The 18,218-nt window shown below is 40.9% G+C and overlaps 4 protein-coding genes and 1 non-coding gene across 8 annotated transcripts; 1 reads left to right on the forward strand and 4 right to left on the reverse strand.

Moving 5' to 3' along the window:
* Positions 1-1,107: 1,107 nt before the first annotated feature.
* On the reverse strand, positions 1,108-4,637 carry vegfd (vascular endothelial growth factor D). 2 transcript variants are annotated; one of them, XM_057019505.1, is made up of 8 exons: positions 4,362-4,637; positions 2,722-2,923; positions 2,528-2,648; positions 2,253-2,322; positions 2,024-2,151; positions 1,836-1,945; positions 1,599-1,764; positions 1,108-1,408 (listed from the first exon to the last, which is right to left on the reverse strand). In XM_057019505.1, exons 1-8 carry the CDS (start codon positions 4,461-4,463, stop codon positions 1,390-1,392), a joined length of 918 nt encoding a protein of 305 aa, XP_056875485.1. In that variant the 5' UTR covers positions 4,464-4,637; the 3' UTR covers positions 1,108-1,389. The 2 variants fall into 2 exon arrangements, with proteins under 2 accessions (XP_056875485.1, XP_056875492.1); XM_057019512.1 differs by having other exon boundaries at positions 4,358-4,505.
* trnas-gcu (transfer RNA serine (anticodon GCU)) lies at positions 3,606-3,687 on the forward strand. The gene has a single exon. It is a non-coding gene; the product is annotated as a tRNA-Ser (tRNA).
* A 682-nt stretch (positions 4,638-5,319) lies between the features above and the next one.
* On the reverse strand, positions 5,320-10,773 carry pir (pirin). 2 transcript variants are annotated; one of them, XM_057019525.1, is made up of 10 exons: positions 10,649-10,773; positions 9,809-9,905; positions 9,644-9,736; positions 8,763-8,843; positions 8,160-8,366; positions 7,528-7,612; positions 6,460-6,504; positions 6,063-6,145; positions 5,890-5,956; positions 5,320-5,735 (listed from the first exon to the last, which is right to left on the reverse strand). In XM_057019525.1, the coding sequence occupies exons 2-10, from the start codon at positions 9,899-9,901 to the stop codon at positions 5,617-5,619; spliced, it is 873 nt and encodes a 290-aa protein (XP_056875505.1). In that variant the 5' UTR covers positions 9,902-9,905; positions 10,649-10,773; the 3' UTR covers positions 5,320-5,616. The 2 variants fall into 2 exon arrangements, with proteins under 2 accessions (XP_056875505.1, XP_056875512.1); XM_057019532.1 differs by lacking the exon at positions 10,649-10,773 and adding an exon at positions 10,519-10,578.
* Positions 10,774-10,872: 99 nt separating this feature from the next.
* Positions 10,873-15,465, reverse strand: zgc:113276 (uncharacterized protein LOC553748 homolog). Of its 2 annotated transcripts, XM_057019454.1 has the most exons (10): positions 15,355-15,465; positions 14,921-15,110; positions 14,626-14,810; positions 14,332-14,547; positions 13,136-13,526; positions 12,910-13,043; positions 12,588-12,827; positions 12,343-12,504; positions 12,153-12,242; positions 10,873-12,070 (listed from the first exon to the last, which is right to left on the reverse strand). In XM_057019454.1, the coding sequence occupies exons 2-10, from the start codon at positions 15,108-15,110 to the stop codon at positions 11,900-11,902; spliced, it is 1,779 nt and encodes a 592-aa protein (XP_056875434.1). In that variant the 5' UTR covers positions 15,355-15,465; the 3' UTR covers positions 10,873-11,899. The 2 variants fall into 2 exon arrangements, with proteins under 2 accessions (XP_056875434.1, XP_056875439.1); XM_057019459.1 differs by lacking the exon at positions 14,332-14,547 and having other exon boundaries at positions 15,355-15,460.
* LOC130517890 (uncharacterized) lies at positions 15,171-17,723 on the reverse strand. Its single transcript, XM_057020091.1, has 3 exons — positions 17,167-17,723; positions 16,790-17,103; positions 15,171-15,206 (listed from the first exon to the last, which is right to left on the reverse strand). The coding sequence occupies exons 1-3, from the start codon at positions 17,630-17,632 to the stop codon at positions 15,171-15,173; spliced, it is 816 nt and encodes a 271-aa protein (XP_056876071.1). The 5' UTR covers positions 17,633-17,723.
* Positions 17,724-18,218: the final 495 nt, after the last annotated feature.

Genomic DNA, 18,218 nt, shown 5'->3' on the forward strand with positions numbered 1-18,218 from the left:
TCCTTGTGCATTTAAGAGTTAATTTTAAGATTCTTTTATTTGTTTTTAAATCTTTAAATGGTCTCACCCTGCCCTACCTCTCTGAGTTGCTCCATCCCGACGCGCCAGCTGGGTTCCTCAGGTCAGCTGATCAGCTGGAAGTACAGTGGTTTAAGAGGAAACTCTACCGAGCCTTTTCTGCTGCCAGCCCCAAACTCTGGAATGACTTAGGGTTAGGGTTAGGGTTATTTTATGAATTATAATTTAGACAAGCGCCTTTATTGTCCATTTTAAAAACTCATCTTAAAACACAATTGCGCTGCATGTTTTATTGTCATTATGTTATCAGTTATTCGTATTAATGTAAAGCACTTTGATTCTGGTTGTTCTTAAACTGCTTTATAAATAAAGTTGCTGATAAATAGAGCTGATGATATAAGGAATGAATAATTCAATACTAAAATGTTCGCAGTGTATCAATTTCTAACTGTTCCAACAAAATATGCACACGTGATATCACTACTGTTACTATAGCAACAACAGTATATGAATGACATTTACAAATGTTTTGTGAGAAGTTTATCTACAGTCTAGTCACGTATTCCACAACCTTTGATAGTCATGCTCAGGTCCAAACACCTGCACCTTACATCATTTCAATGGGTTTTTATTGTTTTTATGAATTCAATATGAATATTTTCAAACAACAATTATCCCATCAGAAACTGCCAAAGTGAAAACAAACATCTTTTGTAAAACACAGGGGACGCTACACAATTGTAGCTGTGTTAAAGGGAACGACCAATTTCTACAAACATCCAAACAATTTATGTGTGCGTGCATTCGGGATGGAGGTCGCCCATGCAGTGAAATTGTCTCAAGGTGATTACAGCGCAGACATCCGCGTGTAAAAGGTCAGTGAGCCTCAATTCAATTAAATCCATCAAGCACACATGTAAATCTGCCAGTAGCAGGTCTTTATAACCTGATGGCTGCAAAAACACAAACTAGGGAAGACGCAATGCCTGCAGGAAACATCAATATAATATAATATATATAATATAATATAATATAATATAATATAATATAATATAATATAATATAATAATATAATATAATATAATATATGTCAGATGTATGTCAATCCTTAACAATAATTTATCATAATATCCTATACACTATTGATGTCAATCATTTGCAGTTAAATTTACAATGAATTCAAAACAAGTTCAGAGTACAAAAATAATCTAATAAAAAAAAATCCATTGACAAGGCCATGCAAGTTAATAACCTCTTAATTAATTAAAGCAATGGTCATAAATAGGAGTGTAAATAAATTATGAGCCTTTTTCTCTGCCTTCAAGAATCCTTGGTGAGCAGGTTGTCGTGACGAATTCCCCAGGTTGACTTCTACTTTGACCATTTGCATCTGTGAAGGTGAGAGAAACTTAAATTTTCCATTAAAACTGCTAAGTTAGCCTTCGCTGTACCAGAAGCTGCAGGTGCGTATGTTATTAAATATGCTATAGACTTGTTTGCACTAAACCCATTCTTAAACACTTTGATTTCAGATGTGTGTGCTCCAAGAATGAGTTCTTAGTAAATAATCAGTTTATTGCCTGCAGGAGACTTGATCGAAGCGCTGATGTTTGTTGGCGCAAACAGACGAGTTGAGCTGACAGCGATGGCTCAGTCGAGGCTGGGGAGTCGGAGCGAGTGGGGGAAGACAGTCGCAGCTTTCCACGTCTATCTCGCAGTCAGGCATCCATGAGCTGAGTGGAAAATCTAAGCAGGATGGTGTTAGTGTCGTTAGCCAGTTGTGTGTTGGCTTTATCTATGCTTACACACACGCTCACCTGATGTACTCGAGGGATACGGTACACATCTGTCTGTGGAACAGTCCCAAATCAAGCCATTGGCACACAGTCTTCTGGAGTCTTTTGACAGCTGTAGCATTTGAGAGCAGCTGCAAGAAGAGATAATTTAGAAGAATCCAAACATTAAATCTCCTTTGAGAAAGAACAGGGGATAGGGCTGTACTGACCCATTGCTCCTGTGGAGTTGAGCGTTGCGCCGTATTATGGCAGGTTCCATGCACCTACACTCTGTATGATTCGCAACTTTTATTAGGACTGGCTCGGGTACAAATTTGAATGTAATAACGCTCAGGACCTGCAGCACAAAGAAACACAAAAAAAAGCACAAAAATAAAAGCCTAATAGGAGCATGATAAGAACTACCCATCATAATTATCCATTTGTTGACTGACTTACAGTTTTATTCACATACACTGTTGTTGTGTTTCTGCAGGAGATGCCCTCTTGGTTGCAACAGCCACCGCACCTGACAGCGACCAAAAAGAATGATCTCAAACTGTGTGTGAGGATCTGCCAGAAATATCATCCTCATTGACATTTGTGGCCTAAATATTTTACAAACAGCTGGCTACAGCTAGGAACATCTGGAAAATAAGTTATGTCATTAATTCAAGGCTGCAAGCCAATAATAAGCACAATCACTGCTTAAATTTCAGGAAAGGGTAACAAACCTGTGGACAGCCACACAGGGGGGCTTGAAGAATATAGAGGGATCTGTGCCCAGCTCCTTGGCCACATCAACACAGGTTTCCCTGGGCATGCACTGAGTACGCTGCCATTCTTCATCTATGGCTAAGAGGCAGACAATGTTCATGACCACCAGAGATTCATACTCCTAGCATGGTCTCTAGGTCAAAAATCCAACCTTTAAGGATCTCCGGGCTGTAAAACTCAGTAGCATAGCGTGTTGAGCGATGGGAGCCCACTGGCGGTGAGGAAGAGCTGTTCTCTTGCTGCTGCAGCCTGAGACGACACTTCCACAACTTCCAGTCGGGGAAGTCTGTGAGCCTCAGCAGCTCATCCAGACTTGAGGCTGATCGCACCTTTCTCTCCCACTGTTTCATCACCTGCACAAATCCCCAACATTCAATCCTAATGAACTTTTAACTTTGCGTTGAAATGTGTGATTGAGGTGTGGGAGCTTATTCCAAGGCTTAGGTGATACCACATTTGCTGGTAATAGCACCTGTTCCCATGTCAATCCAAGCCAAAATGTGATTATCAGTGGCACATTTGTCTTTCTCTTAATCCACTTCAGCCTGGGGAACACATTACTATTCTATCAGACACCTACCAGACCACTGACACAGACTATAGAGATGAGTCCAAATTAACCCAGGACTGAAGAGAGACACATCCATCTGCAAAGTGAACAGCTAAACAGTTCAGTTCAAAATATAACTTGATGGTTTGTCACTGAGGATCTGTTTTCTCTGGAAAAAAAACTGATGCAAAGATATTTGATCTGGTCCTCTCTAAAATACTTGGCTGAGCAGACAACACATTATTAATGTTTTGATGGTCAGTGCATAACCGTTGCCTGGAAGACTGAATCAGTGAATCATGACCTTAAATGGTTCCGTCTGAATCACAATGTTAGTTGGCTCTCCTAAGAGATCCATCTGAGACCCACCTGGTAACCAGAGAGAAAGGACGCAGCTTATGGCACAAGTCCACATTTTCGAGCAGTGAAATTTAAGTCCTACCATTTGTCCATGGAATGAGGACAGTACCGATAGCGGCCACTAGGACGAGGTGGCCGAGTGGTTAAGGCGATGGACTGCTAATCCATTGTGCTCTGCACGCGTGGGTTCGAATCCCATCCTCGTCGAATTGCGTTTTTGAGGTGGGACCTTCCTGCCCCGTCAGAGTTGGTAACAGGAGAGGTGCTCTGACCACCTGCCCATTGCAGTAAATTACCTCATCACCTCCACTTCATTGATTGTGTTGTGTTGTGGGTAGAAACGCTGTGAAAATGGAACTTTAGTAAAATAATTAACAGCTATACTTTATAAATGTGTGAGCCTTTGTTACACTGACCTGCAATACCACAGATCTGCAAAGCTCCGAGATGACCACACTTGAATATGTAGAAATAAATGTACCGCGATATGCAATAATACATAATTTACAAAATCAAGAACTAAAAAACATTTCTTTATAATCTCTTTAAAAGGATTGGATAAAGTAAGAGAGGAGAGATTTACACAGTGTTGCAGTACAGAGAGTGTGGCAGGTTGTATACATAAATAAATCAGAGAAGACATTTATATAAATGGGAAAATCCGATAAAGGTGGATCAGGTAGGATTGGTTTAGAAATGCCTACTCTGCTGAATTTGGTTAAAAGAGAAGTTTAGAAACTATTCATTTTGAGATTTTTTTCCATGAGAAACATTGAGCAGAGAATCACTAGAAAATATAGAAACCCTCAGGTTTGAAGATGCAGACTAAATAAGCTATAAAAGGGGTATTAAATCAGTTTAAAAGTAACTGACATACTTGCCTTACTTCCTCCCTCTCTGTACATGCCAAGGGCCACGGATATGCAGCTCAGTTCCATCGCCAGAGTCACAAAGCAAGAGATTCTGTACAGAGTCCTTCTCATCTTCGTCACTCTCTGTGGTTGCACCCGCTGTCTGAGAAGCCCGCAACTGTATGAACTTGTCTCCTTTTATTGCTCAGCGCTCAGAGCTGGCTGGCTGACTGAGACTCAGTTTGCCAGACCAGTTGAGTTCATCGGACCACACATGCACACACATACGCACACACACTTTTTCATCAGCAGATACCTGCACTCAGAGAACTCTGTGTGTGTGTGTGTGTGTGTGTGTGTGTGTGTGTGTGTGTGTGTGTGTGTGTGTAAACCCAGCTGTATACTGTCAGACATCCATGTCTGAGTGCAGAGACTTGGGTGTCCAATTTGATAACAAAGCTTGAACTTAACGAATAAAAATTATTCCAGGAATAAAATTTAGAAGGCCTTTTACCACCAATCAGTTTTAGGTGAATTGATAAGGTATTACAGGTACTTCAGGGGCTTTCAGATTGATGTTTTGGTTCTGATAATTCCAGTAAAATCATCCAAATCTCTATCATTTTTCCAGGGCCGGATGAGACCATGTGCAGAGGGATTTATGTCCCACATTCACATCCCTCTAGCTGCTCCTGATGTGTCACAGCTCTTCTTATCCATTCATATGTTGTTTATCCGCTTCTATTCAAGTGCTGCCTGTTTAAAGCCCTAACAGAGGTCTTTTCCCCTCCAGTTGGCAAAGCTCACAAAGAGCAGCAACACGTGTTTTAAATGCGAACCAGACCTGTCTGATGTGTGAAGGCAGGAAAAAGCCCCACCCATGTCCTGTTTTCCCATCTCACTCATGTTGTAATCTGATGGGAACATACCTTTAGTAATAATGGACATATGAGAACAGCCGATGAGTCACAGCAACTTGAAATCTTCATTTTCCTTAGCCCAGAATATTAATTACTTTTATTTTAATGGATTATCCTTAATAATAACAAGCAGCATTTAACTAGAGAATAGGATGCTCATGTATTATTTTTTCTTACATAAGGCAACTATGTGGATTATTGAGATCGTTACAACAGATAGCATTTTACCTTTTCCTTCATTGATTTTACGACTTCATTAAAACATTCTTAAACATATGTCACTCAATTCGAGTAAAAAAAATGGAACAAAAGAGAGAGCCTACTGCAACAACAGACACAAATAAATAAATGCAGAGTGCAGAGTTTCAGAAAGAGCCTGCAATCTTTGACCTCCAGTTTGTGGCCCTCTCAAATCCATTTCTGCCTGACTGGTAGTCGCTGATTGCTTGTTGGATCTCTTCTTCTGTGGTCATTACAAACGGACCTGAAAAGCCAAAGCAGTACATTGCAATACTTGTTCAGGTTGGGTAGTGATTTCAGCAGAATTGTTGTTTACTTGTTGGGTAGTGATTTCAGCAGAATTGTTGATTTACTTGTGTGGAGTGGAGAAAAGTGGAAAAAATAACACTGTAATATACCGTGCTGAGCGACAGGTTCTCCAATCGGGTCTCCAGCGATGAGCACAAAATGGGAAGCTTCAGAGCTCTGAGGAGGAGATATGGCAGTTAGTGTACATTATCAAGCTTTAAACTGTAAACTATAGAGAAAATATCAATAAAGAATATGTATTGACACAGAAAAATGAAATCACCTTGTTTTGAACTTTGACACAGTCTCCATCTCCAAAGAGGATTGTGTGATGGCCTTCTACTTCCTGTTCTTCCTCTTCAGGGCCTATAATATAAAGTCTGTGAGAACAGTTTTGTTTTCTCCTCGATTTCTACTAGATATATGATAGCAGCTATTTTTTTAAACATGTTCTCGGCATAAAACTGCAGCTTGGAGACTGAACCCAAGAAATGTTAAAGTGGGAACACATGTCTGTTGGCTCATTAGATTAAGATCAAGTGTAGGTGGGAATCATATCAGACACTTTTCATTTTTATGAAATTCAGTAGTCATAGCAACAGAAAAGTCCACAAAGACAAAATAAAACTGCAGCAGATTTGGCATTTCCTTCAGGGAATTGCATGCGGGACAAACCTCACCAACATGGATGGATCCTGAGAGGGTGTAGATGAAGGCAGTCCATCCTGGTACACACGGAAAGATTATTTATATGGATAATAAATGTGGTAAAATCACTTTTAAACCTGCACTATAAAAGGTTGGCTGCCTGCAGGAGAAAACATCACACAAATATAACAACCATTTATTTTGAATGGGAACATTTGCCTATTTACTTGTCTGGCAGACACAGACCATTAGAAACAAGTCCAGCTAAAATTAGATTTGTTTTAAATATCCTTGACTGAATTGACTGGGAGGATCCTACATGTAAAAAACATAATTAATGTGCCTGTTTAAGCGAAGACACAATATAGAATACATTTATGGTTGACTTTTTCTCCTCTCAAGGTGACAAAAATATGGAATTTTAGAGATCTGCACTGACAACAGATTAACTGAGAAATAACACTGGACGTAACCATAAAGGGAATTTCCCTTATTTCTTGAATCACAAAGTTCTGTTTCCCATGTTTCTCATTCACTATTCATGTAAAAGTGCTTTACAAGCTTTGTGAGCCTCAGGGTTATTTTGCTGTGAGAACGGTAAAGAACTGCTGGTAACGTTTTATCGAGAGCTTTTTTACTCAGCAGTTTGAGAGGTTTTGATTGAAAAACAAGCACAGGCCTTGTGTTTATTAGGGCTAATCACTTGTGAATAAATGAACCTTCTCATGACTAACAAATTTGCATGCATTTTAGTGAAAATGTTAGATTTAGAGAGATGCAGAACATGAATGACAGATCAGAGATTATGAGTTTAGTGTGACTTGATTGCAGCCTTTGCATGTGTAAACACTGATAAAGAGCTGCATAAAGTTATGATCATAATTCATGTTGTTCCAGTCAACACTGAGTATGCAATCAATCATTAACAATACATTTTACAACACATTCAAGGAAAATGCCTCGTTAATGACTGATTGATTGATTGGGTGAGGGTACTTCAGAGGGAAATCACGGTTCTTATATGTAATCATGTAGATTGTGAAAATGTATTCTGAGAGTTTCATTTATTTACATCATTATTTTTTAAACAGTTCGTTTACCTGAGGGAACAGGCTGCACATGAAGGGCTCCTGCCTGCAACCAGAAGTCAAGGTACAGGATCGACGTCCTCGTGAAGACTTTAGACTAGATATATAAATATTATAGAGCAGAAAACATGCTTAGTATTGCAAAAAATTTCCTCATACTTACACACATGCACAAAGACAATATATGACAGTATATGACTGTATATTGCATATCCCCTCAGGTCTATTGCACTCGTTGCTTCATTAGATATAGTGTTTATCCTGTTAATCCATGCATTAGAAATTTTCAAAGTATAAAGACGAGAAATTATTGGAAAATAAAGAGTAAATTCACTACAATAGGAGTTCAGTGAGCTGTGTTGACTCAAGTTTTTAAAGCCAAATTAGAATTCCGTGTGTCTGGTGCCCTGCAGTAACCTCTTACACTCCAGACACACACCAGCCAAGGCAATCTGTGTCTCATTTGCTGTTTTCTCATTTTAAACATACTCCTAAAACACTGCGGTTTACAGGCGATCTCACTTATAAACACATCGCATGTGTGAATACATGTGCGTCTATGTCACTGCTTCTCAGTTTTTGCCTTCAGCACATTGAGGTAAGTTGGATAAGAATTATAAAGACAGACGCCCACATGCACACACCTTTGCTCCTAAAGCCTCTCCAGATATCACAGCCACTGCAACGCCTCCCTGGCTGCATTTAGGGATCTCCGAGCCTTTCAGTTCCTGGTAGCTTGGCTCTGAAAGTTTATCCCGGCTCGGCAGGTTCACCCACAGCTGTAAACCCACCACTGGCTCCTCGGACATGGGCATCTCAGCGTGGACCACCCCCCGGCCTGCAGTCATCCACTAATGGAAAAAAAATTGAAAGGAACAAAAACAAAAAACCCATAAGGCAAATGTGACTCATGTACCCAGCTGAACGAGAACTTCCTGTGGTGGTCCACACGGTCCAATCAAAGAGGCTGCCTAGTCTACAACGGAAATGTCTCCTTCAAAGGCATCTACATGTAAGCATTCACATGTAGCATTTGCTCATCTGTGGTTTAATGATATAACTTTACATTATTTTGACTTTCTTAATGCAGATTTGGGGCATAATGTAATTTTTTTAGAACTGACAGCAACCAACATCGCACATGATAACAAATGCTCAGTGGAACGAATTATAAAGGTACATTATTATACAAAATGAAAAGTTATACTGACTTTATTGTGAAAACAGTAAAATAATCATTGCAATACTTGCAAATCTCCAGGTTTAAGTCGTCCTGAATGGCCACAGAAGTCTTCATGGGCCAGACACCCCTCTAAAACATAAGTGACCTGTTTGAAATACAATGCTCAATCAAAAAAATGCACCTATTTACTTCATAAAACAAACATATTTGTTTTATTATACAAGAACAACAATTCAGTTATTAGTGAGCATAATCCTCCAGGTATGCCTGGCTCCAGTGCAGCTTTGTGAGGGTGCAAGAGTTTCACCGGCCCAGTGAAGACATTTATGAAGTTACGAGTTCAGAGGTGAACATCTGCCTGAGGGAGGATGCCTCGAACCCCTGATGCGAGCTGCCTGTGATCTATTTCCACAGCTGCGCAATTCCAAAAGTCATGTAAAAGTGTCCAAACACACCTGCTGAAAGGCACGCTGAGAGCGCAGTCTAGACCTACCCCGATCGGATCGGGTGCCAAATTGATTTGAACAGCATCTGCCAAATCAAATCCACTCTGAAGACATTACATAGAAAACAGTTCGTACATTACTTAGTCTATAAATGACACAAGAGTTGTAACCAGCTGTGAAAATTGTTGTATCTGAAAATAAAAAGATGAATTATGCCTGTAACTTTTAACAACTACCAGGGATTATCTTCATTAGTTAGACAATTGTAAATTAATTAATTGTAAAGAAAAAAATCTAGCTTGATTTTTTTTTAAACCCACACTGTGCCTTGCAGTGCACTTTGACTACTTCCTTTTTCTTCTTCCTGTAATTATTAGAGGGGTCACTGTTATAAGGTACTAATATGTATATGTACAATGCAGTTGGAGTCTCAATAAGTCACAAAATCAAAGGTTTAATCAACTTCTTAGAAAACTGGCAATGATAAAAGGGTACTTGCTGTCTCAAATCCCCTGTGAGGATGGTCTGGAAAACCTGCCGGTCTAGTCACTCTAAACTCATCCAGCATCAGGAAAGGATCCAGATTCCTGAGCTGGAAATCAGAAGTGCACCACAGTCACATTTACTGAAATGCTTTGAAATAATGACCCCAGAATGAACTTACCTCCCTCCTGCCGATGCTCCTGCGTACCCGAGCGCCAACTCCCTCTGACTGCTCCACACTCAAAACTGCCTTTTCCACCTTTCTCACCTTCATTGTTCTGAAAAAGTGGGAACGATAACCCTCGCCATCATTTAATGGTCTTTAATTTTGTTTTTCTTAAAGACATAACCATGAATGAAAGCCTGGAAATTGTTATGCCTGCCCACACTCCACACGCGAGTGTGCACAAACAATACATAAAGAATATTATTCAATACTATCCATCTATCTAATGAAAATAAATGTATTATTCCTGACATACACCTGTCAAAAGAAGGACCCAAAAACAAAAACGGGTGCCCAGCAACAAAGGTCATCTGCTGCATATCACAAGAAGGAAGGAGGGGGAAAACCAGCAATAATAAACACTACCAAAACCCTTGAGAGTGAATTACCGGATGTGTGACACAATCCGAGATTTCAGAGTTTTCTAAACTCCTAATCTGGTCAACTGGAAGACACCGTCAATACTGCCAATAGGCAGCTTGTTTTGAGTCAAGTGAGCAGTCATCTGACCAAGATGTGACCCCATTTAACTCACTTCTCTGTCCTGGCATGATTTTCTCAGTCATGAGTTTGTTATTGCCTTTTCGAAACTACACGTTGTTGCTCTACTACACTACACCTAAACGTAGTAAAAACAAAAAAATAAAAATGAGATTGTACTGTACATTCAATGAGCAAAACAGAGAAGCGGCGCGATGGGTTGGACTTAAGGGAGCGTTGGTTTAGTCGTGTGATGTTACGACTTAGACGTAACATCACACCATCATCGTGAATCATCTGGGAAAATACACCCACCTCTCACGCAATTTTCAGTCGAAAAAACCCCGAGTAAATATGCGTCTTTGCAAGGTTTACGTCAGATTGTTGACAACGGTGATTAACTTGGAAGGTGACAGAACCCGGAAGTGTGCAGGAGGCGTGGCTAATACTCATTTATTTATTGCTGCAGTGGAATTGAAGGTAAAGATGAAGTTTACAATAGTTACAGTACATCACAACATGTGTGACACAAGTACGTATTTAATGCAGTATAAATAATTTTTATTGACATTTTAAACTACCAAATACACAACAAAGCAGCTCAATATGGAGCTACAACAAAATTGGTGATATGAAAATATTAATTTGCGTTTATCATAATGATTTACCTCAAAAATGAGAGATAAATTACAGAGAATGATTATGCATTTGGTTTTTTTAAAGAGGTAAAATCCACATACTATGCATGTATAGTAAACAAAAGAATGTCCCAGACATTCATTCTATGAGTATGTGTAATCAGTTGATTAATTTAATGATTGAAATATTTGTATCGAATATTAAACACAAAATAAATTTTAAATGAAGACAATAACGTTTAACATAAGATATACAAATACACGTTTGAAAAGGAGTGAGAAGTTTATCACCACAGCATAGGAAAAGCTAGAGTTCTGCTTTTGACTCAGAGTTTGTTAAACCTGCTTTCAGGTCTATAGTTTGGGAAAGTATGTTCAAGTTATGTCTTTTGCTATTTTCATTTTATTTCAAAATGAACCGGTTTGAAATGATAAATAACAGCTTGATGTTAATGGTTTACAAATGACCTCAATGACCTTTTCCTTCAACCAATGACATATTAACATTTTTTGCAACAATATTCCAAATTTCCTTTTCATCCACTGCTTGAAGAAACAATGAGCAAGGATTTCTCTCTTACAAGGAGTTTATTAAACCTATCATGTTTTAATTTTTAATATCAGTAGCAGTGAAAAGCTGAGGCACAATATTCTGTTCAAAACCATTTCTTGTAATTTTGTTTTTTATTTTCATACCTTTGATTTTATTCCTATTATCATCTTATAAGCTCCCCTAGTACTCTCTCATTGTTGTTCTTATACTAGCTAACTTATTTTTATTGTCTTCTCGTTTATTTCTATATGTGTATCTTGAAATCTCTGTAAAGTGTATTTTTCTTTTTACATCTTATTAAATTAAATGATTTAAATGACTGTAAACACACTTTGTCAATCTGTCTCGCTTTAAAAGTCGGTTCGTTCGCACCACTCAAAGCCACAACAGACCCTTCATTTGTTGGATGTATTCCTCTGTTTTTGATTTCTCTCCACTCGGCTGAGAAACCTTGAGGAGGTCCTGTTGCAGACGGCGTGTGATATCCGTTGTGATTCGCATGCTTGCAGCTTGTCCACCAGCCAGGTTCACTGCATGAGGACCGATCTATGTGGGGGGAAACTGAGGTTTAAGGGAGTCTGGGGGAGAATACAGGTTATCTGTTGTTTAGCTGCCAATGCAGACCAACCTGAAGAGCGGTGTACTGCCCCATCAGATAGAGTGGGCAACCCTCTGCCCACTGTAAGCTTTCTGATATACACGGCCAGCCATTAATAACCTTCATGGTGACACAGGTTGCATGTGCGATTTTAAGAGCATTCAATTTCATTCGGGTGCACATTAATATAAGCGTGCAAATGCATCTTTATAAAAATCACCTGAATTGGGAATTCCTTTATCACCCCAAAGAGCAATGGATCCTGTTTGACGTCAAGTTTGCAACCAGTGGCGAGCCAGATCGTGTCTCCATTCCAGCGCTCCCCATTGCTTAGAGCAACACTCCAGGCCTGGCTACTGTAGCACCAACTTGTTTCTCTCACCTGGACAGCAGTATCAGTTATTAAATTAACCCAATGGGGTGCTCTGACATCGTGGACTACCTAATTCCTGCCCCGGGGGATACCTGACAGTACGTCTTCACGTCCACCTGTCCTCGCTGTATGTATGGCTGTAGATGGATGTAAGCCTCTGGGGTGACGGCGCCTCCCTTCCTCGCCTGGTGAATCATGGCCAGCCTTTTATGGAGGCTTCGTTCATTGTAGAACTGTCGCAGATAGGCTTGACCATCCATCTTTATGCCGTGCTCCACATGAGAGTAGCGACCCACTAGTGTCTCCACGTCCCCTACATCAAACTGTTTTAACTGTGGTAGAAGCGAAGAGGTGTGTTGGTGGTGGATTGCATTAACTCTTTATGATTGTGACACATGAAGATTGTGACTGGACCTGCAGGTGCTTCCTCATGAGCCAGGTCACATGACTGGCGCCTTGCTTCAGGGCAATTGAGACGACGTGAGCGCTGGTCAAACCTCCACCAACTACCATCACCCTCTGCCCTCCCTCACACACTACACATGATTCTAGACAATTAAAACCATATAGGAAAGGAATATATGGCAATTTAAAATATCACACGCGAGAGTGGAATGTGGAACGTGAAAACTGGACTTACCTTCAACGTCTTTCTGTTGTTCACAAGCTGAGGCTGCAGCTACGTGTCCAGCAGCGGGTCGGTGGTGCATGAGCTCCACTGTGTGTCGTAGACGCTCCTCTGGGAAACTCTCTCCAATGCTTTTAACCCATGATGGGATGTTTGCCATCTGGGCGCGGGTTGGCCCCGTCGCCAGGACAACCTGTCTGGCTTTTAGGATGATGCCCTCTTGAAGTTGGACTAGAAAATAATCCACTTTTTTCTTTGAGCGTTCACTTATGCTTTCGGTCACTGTCATGGCCTCATCCTCATCTCTCTGCCCCATGACTTTGTCATGTTTTCCATCCAGCACCGGGATGATCTGTTCCACGGTTCCCTTTGTCAGAACTTTGTCCAACTTGTATCGCTTCACCTGCATATTTATATCCATCAGTTGGGTAGAGATAGTCTTCTATTTGCTTATTAATACTTAACAACCTTTTTCATTCCTACCAGCCTTTCAAAATAAAATAAAAAACACTTTAATTAAGGACTTTTTGTTGCTCTGTATCCAATCACAATTGCACAATCACATGATTAGCATGAGCATCTGATTTCAGTCATCTGGCAAAGCCATTACGTTCAGAGACCCTCTCTTCCTGCAAAGGCTCTTGAACAAACAGCTCTTCTGAGAACACCTGCTCTGATAACAGCACTTGTATTTCTTGTCCTGCTCTTATGACTTCCTCCCTTTATTACACGTGTCTTCTTTTTATAAGCTGCTGGTTGGCATTCAAGGAGATGAGCAGTCAAGCAATAACAGATAGAGAGCAGGTATGCTCATAGAGTTGTATTGTACCATTCTTTTGAGAATTTAATAAGAAATTGTTCCGCTTTTTACAAAATAAATAGTTCAAAACCTCTTAAATGTTTTACTATTGACTTAAATCACAAAATGGCACAATTGTTATTCATTCATTCTGAATTAAAATGCACAATGCATCCACTGCAGTGATGAAAAAGTCCAAGCAAGCAAAAACAGGTCAACCGATATGTTAAAAATTAGAGCATCATGCGTTTTACTTTTGAGCTTTTGAGAATTATGATAAACCAGCCAATTTTTCAAGTTATCAATATTTTCCTTGCATTCCCATGAACCTGATGATAAATGTTTATCATATACATACATCCCATATCATGCAGAACACACAGTTGCATCAAGGCTGTCTTTGTTTGACCTGATCTTTAAAGAAATCCACACTCAGTTTGGTTCCTGGCAGACTGAACGGTAAGCTTTTCCTGAGCGTAGAAGTGATGTGTAAGCGTCTCCTCTCCTTCTTCCCAAGTCTCATGTCATTAAAAAATGCATTTTCATCCAAAATGTAAACACGGTCAGGAAGGCTGTGAAGCTCCCTTGCACGATCGTGCTTTGACACAAACTCCTGCAGCGCTTCCTGTCCAAGAACGTACAGGCAATCTCTCTTAGATTCATACTAATTCATACCCTCAAGAAGAATCGTTTAAGTTCATACCTTGTTGAAAGGATCTGTGTGCACCAGTGTGTGTGAGCGAAGATGGGGGATATTTAGAGATGAGAACTGGCTTTCCCACAGTGTTGTCCACTCTCCGTAGGAATCTACCACTCGCAGACTCAACTGTGGGCTCACAATCCTTTCTGATATTTCTGGTTTTGCTAGTAGTTCCTCTAATGATGTGCCTGCACATGTCAGTGACAAACCACATACAGAACCCATGCAATATTTGCTAAAACACAGCATTTGTGTGAAAAGCTGAGAATTTTCTTCCAACTCTAAAGTCAAGTCACACCAGCAGCCCTCCTTCTCTTCTTCTTGCCACCACTGTGTTTGGTCTTGGATGGATCCCGGTTTGACCCTGGGCCCTTAGGAGCCATGCAAGTGCTGGAGAGTGATAATTCATGTCCAGGGTTAGACAGCAAGCTGGCCAGTGTCAAGGCATGTGGGCCACCACCAATAATTACCACATCAAGTATCACCATCTGAAACACACACAATGCTGAAAAGTTACAGACTAAAATACAGTCTAGAATGTTTTAATTTCAAATCAGGATTTCTCTTCCCTTAACTGCAACAGGCTTAAACAATGGCACAGAGGTCACAACATGAGACATCTAGTTTTACTTTCATAGCATCATTTGTACATATTTCTCAACTCTTTGAACTGCGACACACTTCCACAAATTCAGGACAAAACCATGCACAACCTCAAGCACATGACTGTACCTGGTTCAGATTTTCAGGTTCTTTCAGAGAATCCTCTGACTGTCAGAAACGTGGTAAGTATGATTCCATTCAGATTGGGCAACCTGAAGTGCTGGGACAGTGGCCGCGTGCCCCTCGTGTAACACAACCCACCTAAGCGCCTTGGAAAGCTAGAAATAGCCTCTGCCTCCGAATAGATTTAGCAACACAAGCCATCACAGTATAAAAACACACTAAAGGCAGCAGCTGCTATGTTTGCCATCATATGCACCACAAAAACAGAAAATTCCTGTTGTATTCCGTGAAAGTTATTCATAAAATTATCTCTTTCAATGACACGTGACCAAAGCAACAGTCAGTATCGTAACCTGTCAAACATTATTCAGCACTAGATGTACGTTTTTACATTTTAGTACTCTTTACATTGAGTTAAAAGATAAACTACGTTCTGCCTGTGACTGATAACATGGCAACATTACTTTGTTTGGGTCTTGGTGTCTTGTCCTTTGGGTGTACTAACCTCTGTCTGAGAGTGTTGCTGGGTTTGAAATGAACCGGTATGTCGTGTTTCTGGAGGATCCTCCTAAACTTCTCCGAGACTCCAGACAGGTAGGGGATGGAAACGCTGCAGCGTTTGTTTCTCTCCTCCTCTCCTTTGCTGGGGTCTGGCTTTCTTGAGGTTTTGGTGAAGGCCCAGTCTGGGTAGCCACATGTTTTGAGAGCCCACAGTTGAAGGATGTCAGGGCCTGGGATTCCACCTTCTCCATGTATAGATTGGCAACTATGGGGGATACTGGTGAGCCCATGGCACAGCCATGTTTCTGCCTGTAGAAGCCTTCTCTGTACTGGAAATAGGTGGTGTTCAAACTGTGAGAAGGATTATTGTTATTGTTGTTATTAGTATTATCTTTAAATGCTAATGTATGTAGACTTTGAGTGTTTCAGGAATGTTGATAGGAAAGGAAGAACATGAGAGAGTCGTAAAAGTGCTGAAGCTGCTTACTATCAAGCTCAGCACTCAGACGTATCCTGTTGGTCAGGATTAGAGAAGTTTGTAAAGATGTCAGAAGACAATGAATTACGATATCTTGTTTAGACACCCATTCTGTTTGCACCAATAAAAGAGGTGAGCGAGCAGCAGACGAACGGAGTTGACAGAGGAAGCTTGAACTGCTGCTCGGCTCCCCCTTTGCAAAGGACTCCAGTTGTTTGCGTGGTTACTCTGAGTCTAGTGAACGAACAGCGCGGGTGATCAAAACTTCATCCTCACAAAACACAGGTCCAGCATGGTGCAGATTTGGGCCGGTGTTAAGGTTGTTCTTTCTGTAAGATTCTTGTCCAATAGATGGTGCTTGTGGATGGTGTCTATGGCGCTGGCGGTGGGGATGCACGTGAAGAGTGACGTGACATCATAAGATACCATAGTCTCTTCTGGAAGTAGTGTGAGTCCATTGACTTTTTCAGCAAAGTCTTGGGAATTTTTGATGTGGTGTGGGGTGTTGCCAACCATGGGCGACAAGATGGAGGCCAAGTATTTGGAAATGTTGTATGTTACAGAATTGATGCTGCTTACTATGGGTTTGAGAGGGGTCCCTGGTTTGTGGATCTTGGGCAATCCATAAATGCAAGGGATGGTTTCTCCTGGATATAGACAGTAGTATTGTGGTCTGTCAATGGCTTTATCCTTTTCCAGTTTCTGTAGTAAGTCTACCACCTTCTTCTTGTATGAGCTGGTGGGGTCTCGCTTGAGTTTCTCATATGTAGCGGTGTCTGTCAGGAGACTGAGTATTTTGGTGTCATAGTCAGTGGTATTGAGTAAGACCGTGCACCTACCTTTGTCAGCTGGTAAGATGGTGATGTTCTTGTCCTTGGCTAAGGATGCAATGGCTCTTTTTTCCTCATTTGTGATATTGGAGGTTGGAGGTTTTGCACTAGCAAGAGCGGCTGTTACCTTGAGTCTAATCTGTTCCGCTTCTGCTTCCGGGAGTTTGTTGTTTCTGATGGCAGTCTCAGTGGCTGTGATGAGTTCGACAGTCGGTACCTCTTCAGGGGTGACTGAAAAATTTAAACCTTTGGACAGCACTTCCTCCTCGGTTTGTGTGAGCTCCCTGTCTGATAGGTTTTTTACCCATTTCTCCCGTTGTGAGTCAGACAAGGATGTGTCATGGTTGGAGAAGGGGTTGGTTCCGCTGGGGTTGTGTTTTGCCAGTAGGGTGGGGAATTTACAGATCTGACGTTCCTTGGTCCTGGTGTGTTGGGTGTACTGAGTCCTGGAAACGAGTTTGGCTATTTCTTCCATTACTTCAGAGGGGAGCAGTAGGTGTAGTTCCTCCCTTCTTTTGTCTAACTTAGCTTCCAGGGTGTTTATGGTAAAGTGGATTTGTCTGATCCTTTCATTGAGTAAGCATTTTTCCGTCATGTGAAGAACTTCTTCAGTTCTGAAATCGCTGGGGAGAGAGTTTGAAAATATATAGCCCCTGTGGACCATTTGCATGCTAATGATCTGGGTGGTCACCTGAGAGTCGTTAGCAGGGTTGTTGGTCAGGTCGTTCACCTAGTTTCTGTTGAGGTGTCTCCCCTTTGTCTGCTGGATAACATGGTGATGAGTCACAGGGTCTCCTGGAATGATGTGAATGTTGGAAGGAGTGGAAGACTGCATTGTATGTGGGCCTGAGGCATTTCCTATCACCCACATACAATGCAGTCCTCCACTCCTTCCTGAACTGAAGAAATCGTCTTCGGCGAAACGTCTTCAAGAGAAGAAACCCAGTCCAGTTGACAGAGAAAACTACCTTGGACACCTATATTAATGCTCATTTAATGCTTATTTGTGACCAGGATTTTATCCTGCTTGGCTATATGAAGAAAGTCCCACTGAAATAAGT

This window comes from Takifugu flavidus, chromosome 2, assembly GCF_003711565.1.
Source record: "Takifugu flavidus isolate HTHZ2018 chromosome 2, ASM371156v2, whole genome shotgun sequence".
NCBI classification, from domain to species: domain Eukaryota; kingdom Metazoa; phylum Chordata; class Actinopteri; order Tetraodontiformes; family Tetraodontidae; genus Takifugu; species Takifugu flavidus.